The 17,704-nt window shown below is 38.6% G+C and overlaps 1 protein-coding gene across 4 annotated transcripts in view; it reads left to right on the forward strand.

The window, feature by feature from the left end:
- The window catches only part of FNDC3A (fibronectin type III domain containing 3A), a 118,983-nt gene that overhangs the window by 18,435 nt on the left and 82,844 nt on the right, over nucleotides 1-17,704 (forward strand). Inside the window, exon 1 of one of the 4 annotated variants that reach the window (XM_048052473.2) lies at nucleotides 11,751-11,905. The exons of the other annotated variants lie outside the window; for them this stretch is intronic. Within the exon in view, the coding sequence (XP_047908430.2) occupies nucleotides 11,894-11,905 (12 nt within the window). The 5' untranslated portion in view covers nucleotides 11,751-11,893. Of the gene's footprint in view, nucleotides 1-11,750; nucleotides 11,906-17,704 lie in introns of those variants that run through there. 4 annotated transcript variants of the gene reach the window in all.

Below are 17,704 nucleotides of genomic sequence, written 5' to 3' on the forward strand. Positions count from 1 at the left end.
CTTTGCTGGACTCTCCAATACCTCCATGTCTCTCTCGTACTGGGGAGCCACGGACTGGGCCTAGTACCATGTCTGACTGGGGAAGGATCACCTTCCTTGACCTGTTGGCAGTGCTCTACCTTATGCAGCACAGGAAGCTGTTGGCATCATTTGCCATGAGGGTGCATTGCTGGTTCACATTCAACCTGTCCATTGGGAACCTCAGGTCCTTTTCTGTAAAGCTACTTTCCAGTCAGTAAGCTGATGGTGTGTACTGTTGCATGGGATTGTCCTTCTCCAGGGGCAGGACTTTGCATTTCCCACAGTTGAACTTCAGGATGCCTGCTGGTCCATTTCTTCTGCTTGTCAAGGTCTCTCTGGATGTCAGTGCAGCCATCTGGTGCATCAACCATTCCTCCTGACTTTGTACTATTTGCAAACTTGCTGATGGTGTACTCTGTCCCGTCATCCAGGTCTTCATTGAAGATAGTAAGCAGTATCTGCCTCGGTACCAGCTGCTGAAGTAGACAACTAACGAAAGGCCCGCTGCTGGACTTTGCACTGCTGCTCTACAACCCTTTGAGGCTGGCAGTGCAGCCAGTTCTCAGTCCACCTCACTGCCTGTTTAATCTGTAATTCATCAGCTTTCGTATAAGGATGTTATATGAGACAGTGTCAAAAACCATGCTGAAGTCATGATAAACAGTATCTACTGCTCTCCCTTCATCCACAAGGCTAGTAATTTCATGGTAGAAGACTATACAGAATTGTCAGGCTTGACTTCCCCTTTGTGAGTCGATGCTGGCTACCCCCAATCACCTTTTTTTAATCCATGATGTGTTTAGAAATGGCTTCTAGGAAGACTTGCTCTCTCATCTTTTCATCTTTCCAGGGATTAAAGTGATGTTGACCAGCCCCTGTAGCTCCCTGGATCCTGCTCCTTGCCCCCCCTTTTTTTTTTTTTTTGAAGATTGCAGTGACATTTGTTTCTTCCAGTCCTTGGGAACCTCCCCTAATCACCATGACCTTTCAAAGATAATAGTGGCTGAGGTGCTTGTTCTGCCTTCTCCAAAAATAACGTTAGGAAGCTGTGCTGTCGGACTTCCTCTGTAATGGGGTAGAATTTCGAGTCATATGTGCCTAAATGTTCTTTTGGGGATAGTTTTTCATTAAAATGCTGCTGCTTTTTCTCCTACTAAGCAAGATTAAAACTGAAAAACAAGCAAAGAATTTTTTCAAAGAATGAAGTTGTGGGGCTTTCTGTTAATCTTAAAGGAAAAATGTACATGCTGTAGGTGGTTTTTGTTTTTTAAAAAGTTGTTCATTAAGAATACTGTCTAAAGTGGAACTGATAGTGCTAGTGTTTTGGGTTTCCTTGTTTTTTAAAAGATTTTCAGAAAGTATTGGGCAGACTTTCTATGATCAATAGTCATTTTTGTCTTTTCATAACCAACAGTTACACCACAGTGTTGCCTTCTGTCTTTGTTCCACAATGACTAGTGAAAGTTATGACTCGTTTTCTGTCCTTCCTTTGCATCTGATACATGACTCATGAAGAATTTGCAGATGCACTTATTCAGTGGCAGGAAACTTTACTGGAAACCCTTTTTACATCTGGTGATGTAAAAGTCATCACTAAGTAGAAAATGGTTTCTGTATCTAAAACACAGGCAATCCAGAATTAAAGGTACTGCTTCCTCTGTCAAGGTTGACCAGTTAAGACTTACTTCAGAGGAATCGCAGCCAGACCACTATGTAATTACAAGCATCTTATAATACATGCATAACAATGTTATGATACTCTAGTGAAAGCAGTATGTATTCAAGTACAAAACACTGTAACTCTGAGTTTTGAAAAATATTTCAACCTAGATACTAGTTTGGTTTTTTTGTTGTTTTTACAACTCTGAGGTTACAAGAAGTGTGAAGGCTGTAGTCTTCACAATGGAGTTGCTCATCTTTTTGAAACTGTCTCTTACTTCCTTAGCTATAATACAGATATTCTATAGGTGTTACTTGCTTAAACTACAAAAGCTGCATCTATCTCCAGTTCCTTTTGTAACAACATTGTCATGTTGGATTGCGTAACCTACAACATGACCTACACTGCTGGTGGAACTTAAATGAGCCCCCACAATTAAAATTCAGAGCTGTACTTTGTGTATATAAATGTTTTTGTTTTCGTGGGTTGGACTAATTTTTCTAATTAGTAGCAGTCATTCCTGGCTGAAAAAGTAATGAAAGCCTACTAGAAAAATACTAATTTTAATATTTTTGTTTATATGTTGGTATTTCCTATGTTAAATGTTGGCTGTATCTTAAAACTTGTAACTTCTTGTTCAGCTGTGAAAAGGTGAACCCCCACTGTCTTTGCATCATATGTAAAGTTAAATCTTACAGTAGTTAATTATGCAGTATATGCAACTTAAAACACAGTAGAATTGTAGAATCTTGAGGTTGGAAAAGACCTTCAAGATCACCAAGTCCAACCATCAACCTGACCTACTGAGTGCCATCATGAAACCATGTCCCTTAGTACCACGTCCACACATCTGAACAGCTCCAGGGATGGAGACTCTAATGCTTCCCTGGGCAGCCCTTTCCAAAGCTTGACCAGCCCTTCCATGAAGAAATTCTTCTTAACATCCAATCTAGACTTCCCCTTGCACACGTTGAGGCTGATTCCTCCCATTTGTCACCTAAGAAAGGAGACCAACAACCTTCTTTCAAGTAGTTGGTAGGGAGCAATGGGTTCTCCCCTCAGCCTCCTCTTCTCCAGATTAAATAACCACACTTCCCTCAGCCACTTCTTGTAACTCTTGTTTTCTAGTCCCTTCACCGGCTCTGAACGCATTCCAGCAACACAATATTGTTCTTGTGAGGGACCCAAAACTGAACAGAGACAATGTGCTGTCCCACCAGTGCTCCGTACAAGGGGACAGTCACTTCCCTCATCCTGCAGGCCACACTACTGATGCAGGTCAAGGTGCCATTGGCCCTCTTGGCCACCTGAGCACACAGCTGGCTCATCTTCAGCCAGCTGTCAACCAACACCCCGAGGTCCTTTTCTGGCGGGCAGCTTTCCAGCCACCCTTCCCCAAGCCTGTACCACCATGTGGGGTTGTTATGACCCGAGTGCAGGACCCGGCACTGAATGGTGTTGAATGTCATGCGACTGGATGCAGTAGTAACTATAACCGAGTTACCAAAAAGACACAGGCTGCTAGGTACTTTTCTAGAACAGTTCATATCTTCAAGATCTATTTCAAATACTTAAGTTTAAACTGCTAGCAGAACTTTGAAATAGCAGTACAAATATTTGAACACGTTAAGATGAAAGGTCATATGCTTCAAATAGTAGAAAGTGTTTGATCAGGTTGAAGCTGTAACTTTCCACCACGTTTTAAAACAAAACAATTCACGAAGTTGGAGTAGTGTGCATGTACTGGCAGAAAACGTGGGGAGTTTAATTTGGATATTGCAGCTTCTGTGTTGACATTTGCATGCTATTCTGTGCTGCTGTGGGAGACCGCCTCTTTTTGTGTCCCACAGAAACTGCTATTAGTTTCATAGGACAAAACTGGGGAAAAGGAAGAGCGGAGACTGAGCCCATTAGCTCCTTCCTCTCTATTACACATTGATTTTTGTCCCTTCTCACCACTGTGTTTAACATGTAATGCACTCCTTAAATCTTGGTGCTCACCACTGTGTTTAACATGTAATGCACTCCTTAAACCTTGGTGATGAGTAAGTATGGGGAAGACCCATAAGGAGTTGAGAAAATCCAAGTGACACTGAGAAAGCACGGTGTGAGGACAGAAGTGCTTAGGGATTTTTCATGTAAGGGTAACTACTGCAGTGAGGTTTCCTGCGTATTGAGGTTGGACAGGAAAGATACAGGCAGTCCTGGTTCATTGGGGGAGGTAAATTAATTACAGAGGAGAACAGGGAGAAAAGAGTTCAAACTTTCTTTAACAGATGTTGTTTTCTTAATATTAGATTGAAGTTAAATTGTTCTGGAAAGTTTCTATTGCACCCAGTGCACTTCCAAGGCAAAGCAGTAAATTGCTGACACAAGTTTGCAGCAACCCTGGAGTTCTGGGCCTTCTTTGCATCTTCCCACTAAAACTAATAGTTGCAGTGAGACATCCCTGTATAAATTTGATGTCCTTTATTACCAAAACCACAGATAGTTAACAGGTAATGGGCTACGCAGGGTGCTGTTCCCTTTTCTTTGGGGAATGGGACACGAAGTGCCTCACCTTCAGTCAGCTTTATTTCTCAGCAAGACATAGTCATAAAGTAGTACTTCCAGCCTGTGAAGCTGGCCACTTACCTTCCAAACTTTATTCAGGTGTTTAGATGCTTAGTGGGATTTCTAAAAATCCCGCTGTGTTTGTGTGTGATATATATGGTGTGCGTGTATATACACAGCATGCGAGTTTAAGTGCAAATTCTTTGAACTGAAATAGGTATTTAGCATTAAATCTACAAGTTACTTCTGAAATGATTTTCTTCAAACGTTAAGACTTTTGATCTTGAAGTTACATTAACCTTTTAATGCAGTCTTCAGCAGAGTAATAGACAGCTATAAAAACAAGTAATTCTAAGAATCCTCTTTTTTTGGCCTTTTAATTACTTGTTTGCATATGTGGAGTTACAGAAGAAATGTAACGAAGATCTGAACTAGGTTACTAAATGCTTTTCTTCAGTTTTAGGTCTGATGCTTCTGTTTCTGAAAAGCATATGGTACATTATCAAGTTCCAGCTTGCTTTGTTTTTGCCTTGCTGCTGAAAATCAAGCCTAGAACTGCATATGTTTCATGATCTTTTTCCTCTATAAGAAAAAATCTGTGTTAAAAGTTGTTTAACAACATACAATGTTATAACTGTTTTCACAGCTTTCCATATTGTTCTGTTTTCCTTTCCTTTATCTTTGTTTTGATTTCACAGAGAATATGCGTGGCTGCTTCTGTCTTTTTTTTTTTTTTACATCCCCTTTGTCTCCATTGAATTGGCAGATAAGTCTAACTTAGAGGGGGTTCATTAAAGCTTGTTTTAGTTGACAATTATTCTTCCATCCTTCAGTGACTTCATAGCATTGAAATGTAACAGAATTATGTTCACTGAAATCATTGGAACTCTTCTGCATATAATGCTGCAGCTCCAGCATATGGAAGCTGATTATCAGGCTTCCTTTTTTTTCCAGTGTTGATTAGTACTTTTGTGTAGCAGTCATCACTGGAAAATACATAATCAAACTTGTATGGGACATTCCATATACAAAAAAGTATTTTCCATAGAAGTTGTTGCTGGTTATGATTTAAAAAAAAAAAAAAAAAAAAAAAGGCCGTGAGGATGTAAGTTTTGATGCCTCAAGGTTACTATATCCTTGCTGTGTCTGAGTTGCTCGTATTCTTTTGGTCAGGAAGAGAGAAGTTTTGTCTCAGTTAAGCATAGACTTCTTGTTGTCTTTGAGAACAGATTTTTCTCTTGTGTATTTAAGCTGCATCTTTGATTGCAAATGCACTAAAATTTTGCTTTACATTTCCAAGAAGAGGCTGTCATTCTCAGGAGCAAGTGAGAGGATTCAAAACTCTTTTGGGTTTAGTTATGTATGAATACTGTGCTGCTCTTGGGTAGCAAGCAAAAAGTAGCATTTGATTTACTATACAATTTAAATTTGCTTCCAAATATATTTATTTTAGTATTTACTGAAAAAAAGAAAGTAGGAACAGGAGTGAAGGCTATGTAGTCCAAGTCTTCCTACTTGTGTTCAGCATGAAAATTCATGGAATGAAATAACCTCATAAAACTTCTTTGAATAGTCCTCCTCTTACTCTATAAATGTCTGATTTAACTTGCATGCTGTGAATCCTGAATCAGTTTTGGTCTCTGATATGGTTAGATTCCTCCCAAGGTACTTGGGGCAGGGGTTCCCCCTGTGGAATGAATCTCTTCTAGAAGCTGACATTTGGGAGATTTGGATGACATGGGAAAATCAGACTCAAAGTCAGCATTAGTCATTCTTTCTTGCTAATACAGCCAACGGGGAGTAGTAAGCATGTCTGGAAGATGATCTCTTCCTTATTTTAGGAAGGTGACTAAAGATCTATGTGCTTCTTTTAATGAGATGAGAAGGTGCAAGTTGCCTGGAGCTGCAAGCATTGAGGTAGGCCAGTTCCTCTCTGAGGTCTGTTGCAAGTGGATCCAGTTCCTGAGTCTGTGCTCCTCTATCAGTAAGACTTGTATTCCTCTCCTGGACTCGGGCATGTTGATGGCTCCTCTTTGTGCCATGGGACACTTGGCGTCAGGTAAACTGGAGTCAAACTAGCATCCTACAAAGTTGCCCTTACTGCTTACATCGGGTTCTTCAGGCTCCCTCTCAGAAGATGGATATTGTAATCTCTTTGTAAATTGTAGAAAAAAATGCAACTGCTTTGCAAAGTTATTTTTAACTGCAGAAATTCAACTCTTAAAGTATGTGAGAATTAGACTCTTTGCAAACAAGTCATCTGAAGTACATCCCTTGCTAGCTAAAACCTGTTTTTCCTGGTGATTAAGACATTTCTCAATTTTTAACTGGGCAAAGTCCATCTGACCTTCTGCATATTCCAGAATTATACATTTTATAGAGCAGACAGAATTACATTCTTCAGGAAGAAGTGGAAGGAAGTAGATTGGGGTTTATGCGCCATAATAAAAATGGCCTTTGGCTCTAATTTCTCTTCCTTTCTGTTTGAAAGTAGAGGAGAAAAGACATAGGAAAGATCTACGGGCTGTAGTGATTCCTCCCACTGACCCCTTGGTCCAGGACTGACCAAGCCTTCCCAACCTGAGAATTAAAGGCCAGAGCCTTCAATTTCTTTTCTAACTCTGGTTGGTGTTGTCACACAGTGTTTTGATACACAGATCTGCACAAAACTGTATGTATGGGGAGCACTTTTGGGAGAGGGAAATAAAAAAAAAACTACTTCAGAAGCTAGACAGTGAAACTCATACTATACTTTTTTTTTGAGGAAATCCTATTTTGAATAACTTTAGAGTATAGTTCTTCTTTTGGCACTTCATATTGTGGTCTGGATTTAACATTTCTACCTTAAATAGCAGTCTTTAATCCTGTGGGCTTTCACCTTATTCCTGTACCACCAAATAGGAATCTGAGCTGTCATCAGTAACATTGGGAAATACAGAATTCTCTTCTAGTCCATGTACTTCATTAACCAATGACTTACATAATTTTCAGATTTTGTAAACTCCTTAGAAAACGAATGTCCATACTCTGTTTCATCTTATTTATTTTTTTCCTTTAATTTTACAATTGCATTGCAAGAGAGGAATTGTTTTTTAAAGGATATTTATACTTTAATTCAAATTCTTAGTTGTTGTTCAGTTGAGTTCTGTAACCTAAAATGTCTTTGTCGAGATATGGAGAAAAGGAGAAGGTCATATCTTCTCTCCCATCATTTAATATTGATTGAAATAACTCTGATATAAATTACAGAATATAGAATTCACAGCCAGAATCAGCACAGCTGCTGCGTACTTGGTGAGCATCTCCACCAGTAATCCAATGGTGATGTAACTTCTTGGTGGCAAGGGGGAGAAGTAGAGTATGTTTCCCATCTGTGCTTCAGAAGCCTGAAGGAGGTCAAGATACGTGCTGAAAAGGCTCTGCCTCAGCCTACGTAGGGAGAATCAGTCGTAGCTTTATGACCTTTCTGAAATAATGTGTTCAGCTGTTAGGCCAAAGGTTGATTATGACTGCTTTATAATCTTGTATATTGTTTCTCATAAATGCCAAACCGGTTGCACATGTCTTCAGACATGTCAGCAATATCTGGACAAAGAAATTCTTTTGGGTGAAGAATGCCATTGACTTGCATCATCACTTGAATAGTTTTGAACTGTTTACCTCCATTTCGTAATCTCTGCTAGCTTTTATAATGTTTGTAGGGTTTTTTTTATTGATTGTTAGGTATTGTATGGAGGCAAAATACTAGCAAGTCTATAATGATGGTACAATAGTTGAGCTTGTTTCAAATGTGTGCTAACCAGCAAATTAAGATCTTCCCACCATTAAGATCAACACAACAGATTCAGAGAGACTGGGGGTTTTAAAAAAAGTAGGCTTTTGTCCAATGGAACACCGAATAACATGTATTTGGTGGAGTACTTTACATGGCAACTGCTGGTACAGCTTGCAGTCAAAGTACAGGAATTATAACACAAGAATTTTTTTATTTTTCTAAGCATTTAAACATCTATATATCTGTAGCTTCTTGAGCAACAGGAAGATGGTTGGTTTTTTTGTCACTTTCACTTAAGACAAGAATCTCTGTTAAATTAGTTTTCCAAAATTAAATTGGCAGTCTTCTACCTTTTTAATCCATCTGGGTACAACTTCAGTGGAAGTTTGTTCCCTGATTCTGCTTCAGATTGTTGCAAATAAAGCAGATTTATGGAAAGTGCCTATTGAGGAGACTGTCTATCCCCAGTATATTAAGTATTAGCTGGAAGCTTAGCCCTTACCACTTCGTATAATATGAGCTCTGTCCCTCATCCAGTTTTGCTTAGCATTGTGAAGCTCTAGTCCAGCGGACTTCAACAAACCGTGGTGAAATAAAAATAATCTGCTTCAAGTCTTCTAGTTTTTATTTACAGAATTTGATGTTTCTAACCGCTGGCCAGGACCAGATGCCTCAGAAATTTCCAGAGTTCAGAGACTGGCCCTAACACAGTTTCTTTCTAATTCCCTGTAAACAAGGATTAGCTTAAAACTTTGAAACACAAAATGTGTGTCGGTTTCATTATCCACATCCTTTGAAACACTTCTGTTACCCTTACATTTTTATTTTTCGTGATTTAAAGATATTACAGTTGGATTATTTTAACTAGCAAATCTTCTGTGCGCTATCCACTAACCACAGCCTGTTTCTATGCTAATGAAACAGATTGGGTTTGCTGTAAACGAGACAAATAAAACTTTGCTTAGCCAAGCTTTGAGAATCATGGAATGCAGAAGAGAAGAGACAAAACAGAGACAAAGTAGATAAAAAATGTAAATATTTTTCCGCAATAAAGCAAGAGACAAAGGCACTTGTAGAACATACACTGACACTGTTATACATAGACACTAACAAGTCTTGGACGTGTTTGTCGGTGACATAAGATGCAGATTTCAACGTTTATCTTTTTACTGGTTCTTCTCAGAAGACTTTCTATTTTTACAGAACAAGGCTTCAGCTCTCCAAACCATCTTTTTTTTTTTTTTATCCTGTGATCAGTTTTCAGCTCATCTTTCACATGAAGAAGGCTCTGCTCTTTGTGTGGAAGAGGTGACAGGGGATGTATGAGTTCTACAGATTTCCTCCATAGTCCCCCAAATCAAGATTTGTTAATAATCTTTACTTTTCTGTTTTTTTCATTAGGAAGTGTTAATCTCCATATGTAGAGCAGCTAGATTCCTCTAGGTTATCAGTCAGTCTTAGCAGATGCTAGGGTAGAGAACTGTTCAGTTGTGTGAAATCCATAAATTGAAAATTTGCTCAAATAACCTTGGTGGACAACAGTAAGATTTTAGAACTTTATTATTAACGGCATTGAATAATGTCACGTGGGTAATGAAAAATGTCTGTAGGACATTTGTGAATAAGGATGAGAAGCCTGTTTTCTTCTATCATTCATAGTAAAAGCAGACGAGGACTTAAGGCAAAATTCTAGTGTTACTTTTCCTTATAGATACCACAGAAATGTTGTGTCTTTAGCCATGAGTTGACATGATATAGCACAGAACTCAAAGTTTTCGGAACTCTTTATTAGTTATTAGCTAGCATAAACGGGAAAGGAGAAAGTCTAAAAAAAAGATGGAGCTAGAGAAATTTATGAAAGATGACTTTAAGACAGAATTAGATATTCCTGACAAGCATGAAATTCTTGGAATTGTTTTGAATTGCCAAAGGCTTAAGACACTGTTTTAATCCAGCTTTTTATCAGGTGTTGGTGTTTTTTCTTAATTTATATTCTTATGCTGTCTGTAATACCTATTAAATAGCTCTTTTGCATTTTTCCATTTAATCAGTTTTCTAAACGTTAGTGGGTTTCATCCTGGAAAAGAGTCGTCCTTAGCCTCATTAGCATCGTTATAGGGACAGCATATTTTGAACATAATCAATGGAAAAGTGACTTGTGCTACGTTTGTAACTGAGATCACCTTGGCTGGACCACAGATGTGATTCCATCTGTCAATTCCTGTGCTGCTAATGAATAACAACCCTGAAGTATTGCAGTGTTCTTTGATCAGTAACTTTTAGGGACATGAAGACATGGCATAGATGAAGCCACAAATCACAAGAAGTCAACATCAGAACTGTTGTAGAGTTACCCTGACCTTATGTCCAGTTTTCCCTTTTCTTTGGACCATGCTCTAAGGAACCAAAGCAGACGTAATTTTCCTTGTAACAAAATTTTCCTTGTACTTAGAATGAAAACAGCCCCTTTTAAAACAAAAAATAAATATTTTCAGTAATGAAATGATGTTGGATATGAAATTTCTCTTGAGCCTGGAAAACTTCTACTTGTTAAAGAATTTTTTGCTGATGAAACATTGGGAATGTGACTTGAACTTGGACTATTGGAAAGTTACGTCTTTGTTTTAACTGGGCTGTAGGCTTGAGCCCCTTTATATAACGTTTGGACATTACTGTCCAAATATTTTTTTTAATTTTCTACACCTCAGGCAACATCCAGTTGGTAATCTAACATTCTCACATTCCAGGTACCAGGCTGTTGCGATGCACTTTCATCTTTCATGTCTGCTTACGGACTAGGACGTTTGTATAAGGTTATGCTTGAAGTTTTATCTAGTATTTGAAGTAATTTCTCAAATTACAGGGAGGGAGGATTGAGCATTTTCCCCTACCTAGCCGTCTTTCTACAGGTGAGAGCATGCCAGTGGACCCCTGCTATGGTTGGGATTACAGACAGCAGATGCTAAATCGTCAGAAATTAATATTGGATGTTTTCAGTTCAGTTCCGCTCTTTAATGGAGACTAATAGAGGGGAAAACATCTTTGTCAGCACCTGCAACATCTTAAATATTAATACCTAACAAAAGGTATTTCTGGTGACAGTATTACTCCAGGCAGATGTGTGTAAATAGGAAATTTTAAAGCAAAATTGGGAAACCTGTTTTTTTCTTTCCACGCCTCCTAATGTAGCAAATAAATGCACAGCATGGAGTAACAGAGTGTTACAGAACAAGCACAATAAAATCCGGTTGATTACTTCTTTGCTGTATTTTTCACTCTCTTCTAAATTGTTCCTTACCCCCCTCCTTTCAGGCTTCTTCGCTCACGAGCTGCATCACATATCCAAGTATAAAGTCAGAAGCGGGTTCGTTCCTAGCTGGTGTACCCTAGCTGGGAATCGGGAGGCTAACCCAAAAACGCGCTTCTAAGAGGGAATGTATTTGGGAGCTTTGTTCTCTTAAGCCCGAGCCTTCTGTTGACTGACGTGAGATGATCCAGAAGCAGATGCTGCAGCAGCTATTTGTTGATTTAGTTGCTATAGTGACATGATACATTCGTGTACAGCAGGAAGCTCACTGTACGTTGGCTAATTTGATAGGAAGGAAGGCTTGAGGTAGGTATCGCTGACTATACCATTAATTGATCCTACCTTTCGCATCCTGCCTCCGCATGCTCCGTGGATGCTAGAGAGCAAGGTAAAGGGAGATCCTCGGTGGCGGTCAGGGTAAGGTGCCCTGCTAAGGGGGGGCAGCGCCCAGCACATCACCGAAGATCGCCTCCGCGTGTAGTGAATGGACCGGGCTGGAGCATCCGGAGTGGTGACTTGAATCTTCCTTCGTCCTTTGTCACTGGGGTAGCACCAGTTGAATGAGAGAAATAAAAGGATGCGAGCAACAGTAAGTCCAAGTGCTAAGGCTTTTGAAACGGGATGCTGGATTGAAGCGTGGCGCTAATTAACGTCTTGATTGGAGCGGTTAGTGGAGAAAATTGTGATTGTGCGCTAATGACAGAGCATAAATGTGGCTCTGCCTGGAAGTTGGGGATTGTGTTTTATTTTCCTTTTCCAGAAATACACCCTTTTATAATCTTGTTGCAGGCAGGCTGTTAAAGGTACAGCATACATCTTACAAAAGGCGAGACTGTACCACCCTTTAAACAGTCTTAGTTGGGGATTAAAAAAAAAAAAATTGAAGTCAGAATTAGCTACAGTTTTTTCCTAAATTTGCAAAATGTTCAGAAATGAATAAACCTTTGTCCTTGTGGCTGAAAATACTGCTCATCAGTACTGCTGAGCTAATTTCAGTTGCAGTATTTTTTTAGACAAACCACTGCTGTCATTTTTAACATTGCTGTATTCTACTACTGTTTAAAGATACAATTTTAGTATTGTTTATGATTTTTGCTGACAAACATTTGCTACTGACTCAGCACCTATAACCATAATAATGCTAAATACAGATGTTTTCAGATTAAAAAGAAACCAAGCCAAAAAATCATGCCTGAGGCTCTTGCAGCTTTCCTAATAAACTCCCTTCAGAAAAGAACATTATTTCTGCTCATATAGAAGTGGATCGTGATTGTTTTTAGGTTACGTTTTCAGAGGTCCAGTGAAATGTTTTGAGACGCTTTACCTTCTTGGTTTCCAGGATGTTTTTTTGTTTGTTGTGGGGGGACATCCAAAAAGATGCAAACAAACCTCAAAAACAGAGAGAAAACCAGAACTCTGCTTTTCAGTAGTACTACTTTGCTCCAATTTGTAACCCTTCTTGTTGTACAGGAGCACTCTCACTACATATTTCATTGAAATATGCCTTAACCACAGCTGTAATCTGGCATACTCTTGTCTCTTCATATTATACGTGATTTTAGGTTTTCAGATTTTAGATTTTTATGGATGAAATTAATGTATTATATCCTAGCTTTTTTCTTGCTTTCTCCTTGCATTTGTAACTTCCCCATATTTTTCATTATTTTAGTTTGTGTGCCAGAATACGAATTGGTTTTGCTGCTGAAGGATTGCATTTTTGGTTGGTATATTTAGCTGTGGATCTATTAGCATTTTTCTTAAATATATTCAGAGGCTTTTAACTTGGTTGGAAAACTTGTCCCAGATCTCTCTCATTCTGTAAAAATATGTAAATTCACGAAGCGCAACTAACTCCTTTTGGACAAAGATACCAGGGAACTCATTCAGTTCCCTTCCCCTTTAGTGGGAGGTGTGAGTGGCTGGGGAAAGGGAAGGACTCCAAATATTTCTTTACACTGATAGTCAGCCTGATTCCTTTGGTTTTCTTGTCTTTGTGGCAGTGGTAGCCTGCAGAGAGAAAAGAGCTCTGGTTCTCACTTGTGCTTATCCCACAACTTCACATGACACAAAGTATTTAGTGTATATTTAGTGTATATTATGTTGGTTTCTTTAGCCTCGGTCAGTATTAAAAAACTTAGCAAACTTAACATTTTTCTTTTCCCTTTCAAAAGACTGATAGTCCTTGATACTGAAGGATGCATTTGAGAACAAATGTATCTTTGAGAGATGTAAAGAGCTTGACATTTATAGATTTTTCTTTAATGCAAATATGAAAGTACTTGTCTTGTATCCCAGTAACTCTAAAATGATAGTTTTGATCTTCCAGGTAAGACTTTGCTGGTTAGAAATAAACCAGCAGGTATTCAGAAAAGTAAATATATATTTTTTTAATGGTGTTGTATATTCAGTAGCTAATAACTTTTCATACAGACAGCGAAGCTTGTAAGCATAAAAGCACTTATTTGTGCAACATAATTTAATACAACAAATTTGAAATGTGGCTGTGAGTATTGAACTTGTAACCAAAATTTGACTGTCTGTATCGAATCTCTTAATGTTTGTGTGGGCTCGTAAGAGTTACGACTATTTCAGTCCTGTCCTTTTATAAATACATTCATTTAAACTGTGGCCTTATAATTTATAATAGAGAGAATTGTCCTCAAGCAGTAAGGTAAACTAGATGCTTTTTCATAAATCTTTTTCAAATCTGATCTGCAAGCATTTCCACAAATTAGGTAGGTCTTTGTATCTTTATGCAGCAGGGTTGAGGAGAAGGCTAGCAACTGTCTTAATTTTGGATTTTCTTTTCTTTTGTAGCTGTGTGAAAGACTATCAGTATACTTCTAGACACAGACAGTGTTTTTTAACTTCCACCTAAGTTTAAACTTCTAGAATCTAAACAGTAAATTAAAAATATTACCTCTGGATATATGATATATTAGCAATAATGTTTTGTACATGTAGTTGTTTCAAATAAATTCTATCTCCTTCCACAAATCAACTGCATGTCTGTATTTGGCAGAAGCAGCAGAATATTTGTGAGGCACTGTTTTGCCTGTGACTGTTGATTTCCTTTGAGCAATATACTTCTGGCTGGCTGTATCATGCACATGTGTGTATTTGCGATGCGTGTGTATGTTTGCGGAGGGAGCCTTGCCTTTTTAGACAGAGTTCTATAGAGAGCTGCCTTTGAATGTCTATGATGGTGAGCAAAAGAAGAAAAATGTGTAAAACTTGCTATTAGACATTTTTTACTAAGTAGTTTTATTAGGTAAGTTTTTAGTTAATAAACCAATTTACCATTGACTTATTTCATGTTTTACCTACTGGAATGTGTGACTGACTTCTTTTTTTCCTCCATAGGGACAGAAACAATTTGGAGTTTTAATTGTGTTTGTAGTTTCTGCTATGGAAAGATGTTGCCTTAAAACAGTGGAGTAACACACCTATGAATTAAGTCTAAACTTTTTTGTCTTCCTGCTCTGCACGTCTTTCACGTCACGCAGGGTCTTCACCAAGGTTTAATCCTAGTTTGCTACTGATGCTTCACAATGACTTCTATAGGATTTATTTCAGTCTTGCTTGCTAGCCCTGTGGTGGAAGACAGGCATGTCCTCTCTTCAGTGACCAGCCACTAACTGGGTCTATGGTTCGTCACTTTTTCTTTGTGGCTGAGAACATGGGGAAAACTTTTCCCTACATGCTGTGATGTAAATACACATTTGTGATGCCACAAGTCTTGTGCTACCTTTTCTTCCTATCAGCTTGATGAAGTTATCTGGAAATTTGGCAAACTGCTAACACAGCACTGCTTCAGGTAGCAGGATGGAAGGAAAAGTAGAGAGGCTTGAAGAAGTGTGCATCTTACTGATGGAAGGAAGGGTCATTTTAAATTGCTGTTTCAGTGGAATTAATGGGCTTTTGGGCCATATTTAATTAGTCAGCAAACCAGCACATTCCAAAAGGGTTAGCTAGCTCTGTATTGTAAATTCCCTTCTGCCCCCCACTCTGCTCCAATAAAGAAATAACGTTAACCTGCATATTCGTCTGCCATGAGCAAACCATTAGGTTTTTAAGAAAGTATTTAGTATCCATAAAGACAAAGGCTAGTAAGGTAGGAATTGGTTACATTTAGTATGATTACCATTCTGCCTTTAAAAGCCATTGCTGTGATCATATTGGCGGTGAGAATACCTCCAAGAAGCTTATTTTGTCTTCTTCAGCCTCCACGTTGTGCTGACAAAAGTTACTTCTAGATCTTTCTGGAGGTGAGCATTAATGTTTGGCCTTAAATTGGAGCAGCTCTGAGCCCAGGTAGCTGCAGCTCTGCCTGCACAAGTCTCCCACCCATCTTTTGTTGTTTGTATCCTTAGTCTTATTTTTTTCTGACTTCAGCCATTTTTATCAAAAGTATTTCTTCGGTGTTAAAAATAAGCTAAAGACTTGAAAAAGCATTCAACTGCCTTTCTAGTGCAGTCTGCAGAAGCATCCGAAGTTTCTCCTGCCGATAGTTAAAAGCTAACTGAATAAAAACTAGGGAACATTGAGCATGCTGCTCTTTGAGCATTCGTACTGCCTTTGATTCTTTAGATACAAGATCTGAATGCTTTTTCATCCCGTCTCACACTGGTGTAGTAAAGCTAAATCATATATGAGATCTTCAGATGAAATTATTGTTAAATTATTGGTACATCTGTTGATAGTATGTCAAACTCAATGTTGCATGTCTCTGTAGGGCTCAATCATACTAGTTTTGCTACAATAAAATTATATTTTAATTTGGGTTTCTTTGGGGAGATAAAAATTGTAAAAAATTATATAGAATTATTGTATTATAAGAGTGGATTTGTCAAATAAGACAGCTCAAATTGATTTAGATGAGGAATAGATTTATCAAAGCTGATAAAGAGGATGTCCCTTAACTAGTCCTTCAAATGAGCAAGCATTGTAATGCTTCTCCAGGCTCCTGTCAGGCAGTGTTTATGTATTAGTAATTCAAGTGTGCTCAGGAATGTTCCCAGAAACTGAGGCTAAGTGTCATGGAACGAGTCTGTTCCAGTAAACTATTTTTTTTCCTCCAGAAGGAGTATCTGTCTGCAAACTGCCTGTTGAAAGTGGTCCCTGGAACAGTTTGCAGCATCATCTGGGAGAGTGCTTGCTGGCATCAACCCAAATGGTGATCAAGACTTACTACAGCGTAGTTCATCTTTGCAGGTGACTTTTCCAGCACCTGGGAATGTTCCTGAGCACTGCTCTCTTTGCTAGTACAGATGTGGTTTTTAGGTACCATGGATGTGGTCAAGAGGACGAAGCAGCTGTCTTAGAGATTACAAATACTGGGATCCCTCAGTTTACAGAGACTGGGGATAAAAGAAGGGGAAATTGCTAAATCTCAAAATACTGAAGGAGGTAGGTGGAATGAACTGTTGTTCAGCAAATTCCGTAGTACAGGAACTAGAGACACTTAACTAGTCGAAGACTGGTTTAAAATGGTTAAAAGGTGAATTTCAGGAATTCACTGCTGTTGGAGGTTATGGAGGCAGACAGTGTAAGCAGACTCCAAGAGTTTAGGCAAACTCATGGACAGTGAGTAAGATGGACTGCAGAAACTGCCCAGGCTCCTTTGCCCTTCCTAAATAGCGTCTATAATTGATATATTAGAGATAAAGTGCTAGAATGGACTGCTGACCTGGGCCAGCGACCCAGACCATGAGGACATTTCTTATGCTCTTATTTGGCTTGAGCAGCTGCCTGAGCTTAAGCAGTGATTTCAGGAAAACCATATTGAGCTCTCTAATATGTGGCACAATTGAGTTCTGTTGGGAAGCTGGTCTATGCCAGTCCAGGCTATGTATCTTGAACTGACAGTGAATGGATGGGCAGTGAAGTGAATGCTTTAAACTCCAGGAAAAAAAAAAAAAGTCAAATATTCCATGCTAAAAGAGGGGTTTTAATAGATACTATTTCTTTTTGCAATACCTTTCTGTGTTTTCAGGATGGATTTTGCTTTTAATATCGCATTAAGAAACCTCTGTAATCCATACCAATTTAATTAAACCATTAAAAAGCTTAGTATGTTGTTCATTTGATTTGAGTTTATATTCTAAAATGTCCTTTGTAGAAGGAATTAAGTACCATTGAAAAGTATGAAATTTCACTGCTTAAACTCTGTGATAGACTTTGGCCACTGATGCTACAGATATTTCAAGCTTTAGCCATGTGAGCTGGCCATTTTGTTTTATGTATGCAGTAACGGTTTTGAGGATAAATGTGTAGCTCCACTTGTGTATTTTCAACTTGTATGCTAATCTTCCCAGAAAAGGTATTCTGTACTGTTGGTTTTTTTTATCAGGAACTGTACTGAGGTCATGTGGGTCATTATAAATAG

The sequence above is a fragment of the Anser cygnoides genome, chromosome 1 (assembly GCF_040182565.1).
Source record: "Anser cygnoides isolate HZ-2024a breed goose chromosome 1, Taihu_goose_T2T_genome, whole genome shotgun sequence".
NCBI classification, from domain to species: Eukaryota; Metazoa; Chordata; class Aves; order Anseriformes; family Anatidae; genus Anser; species Anser cygnoides.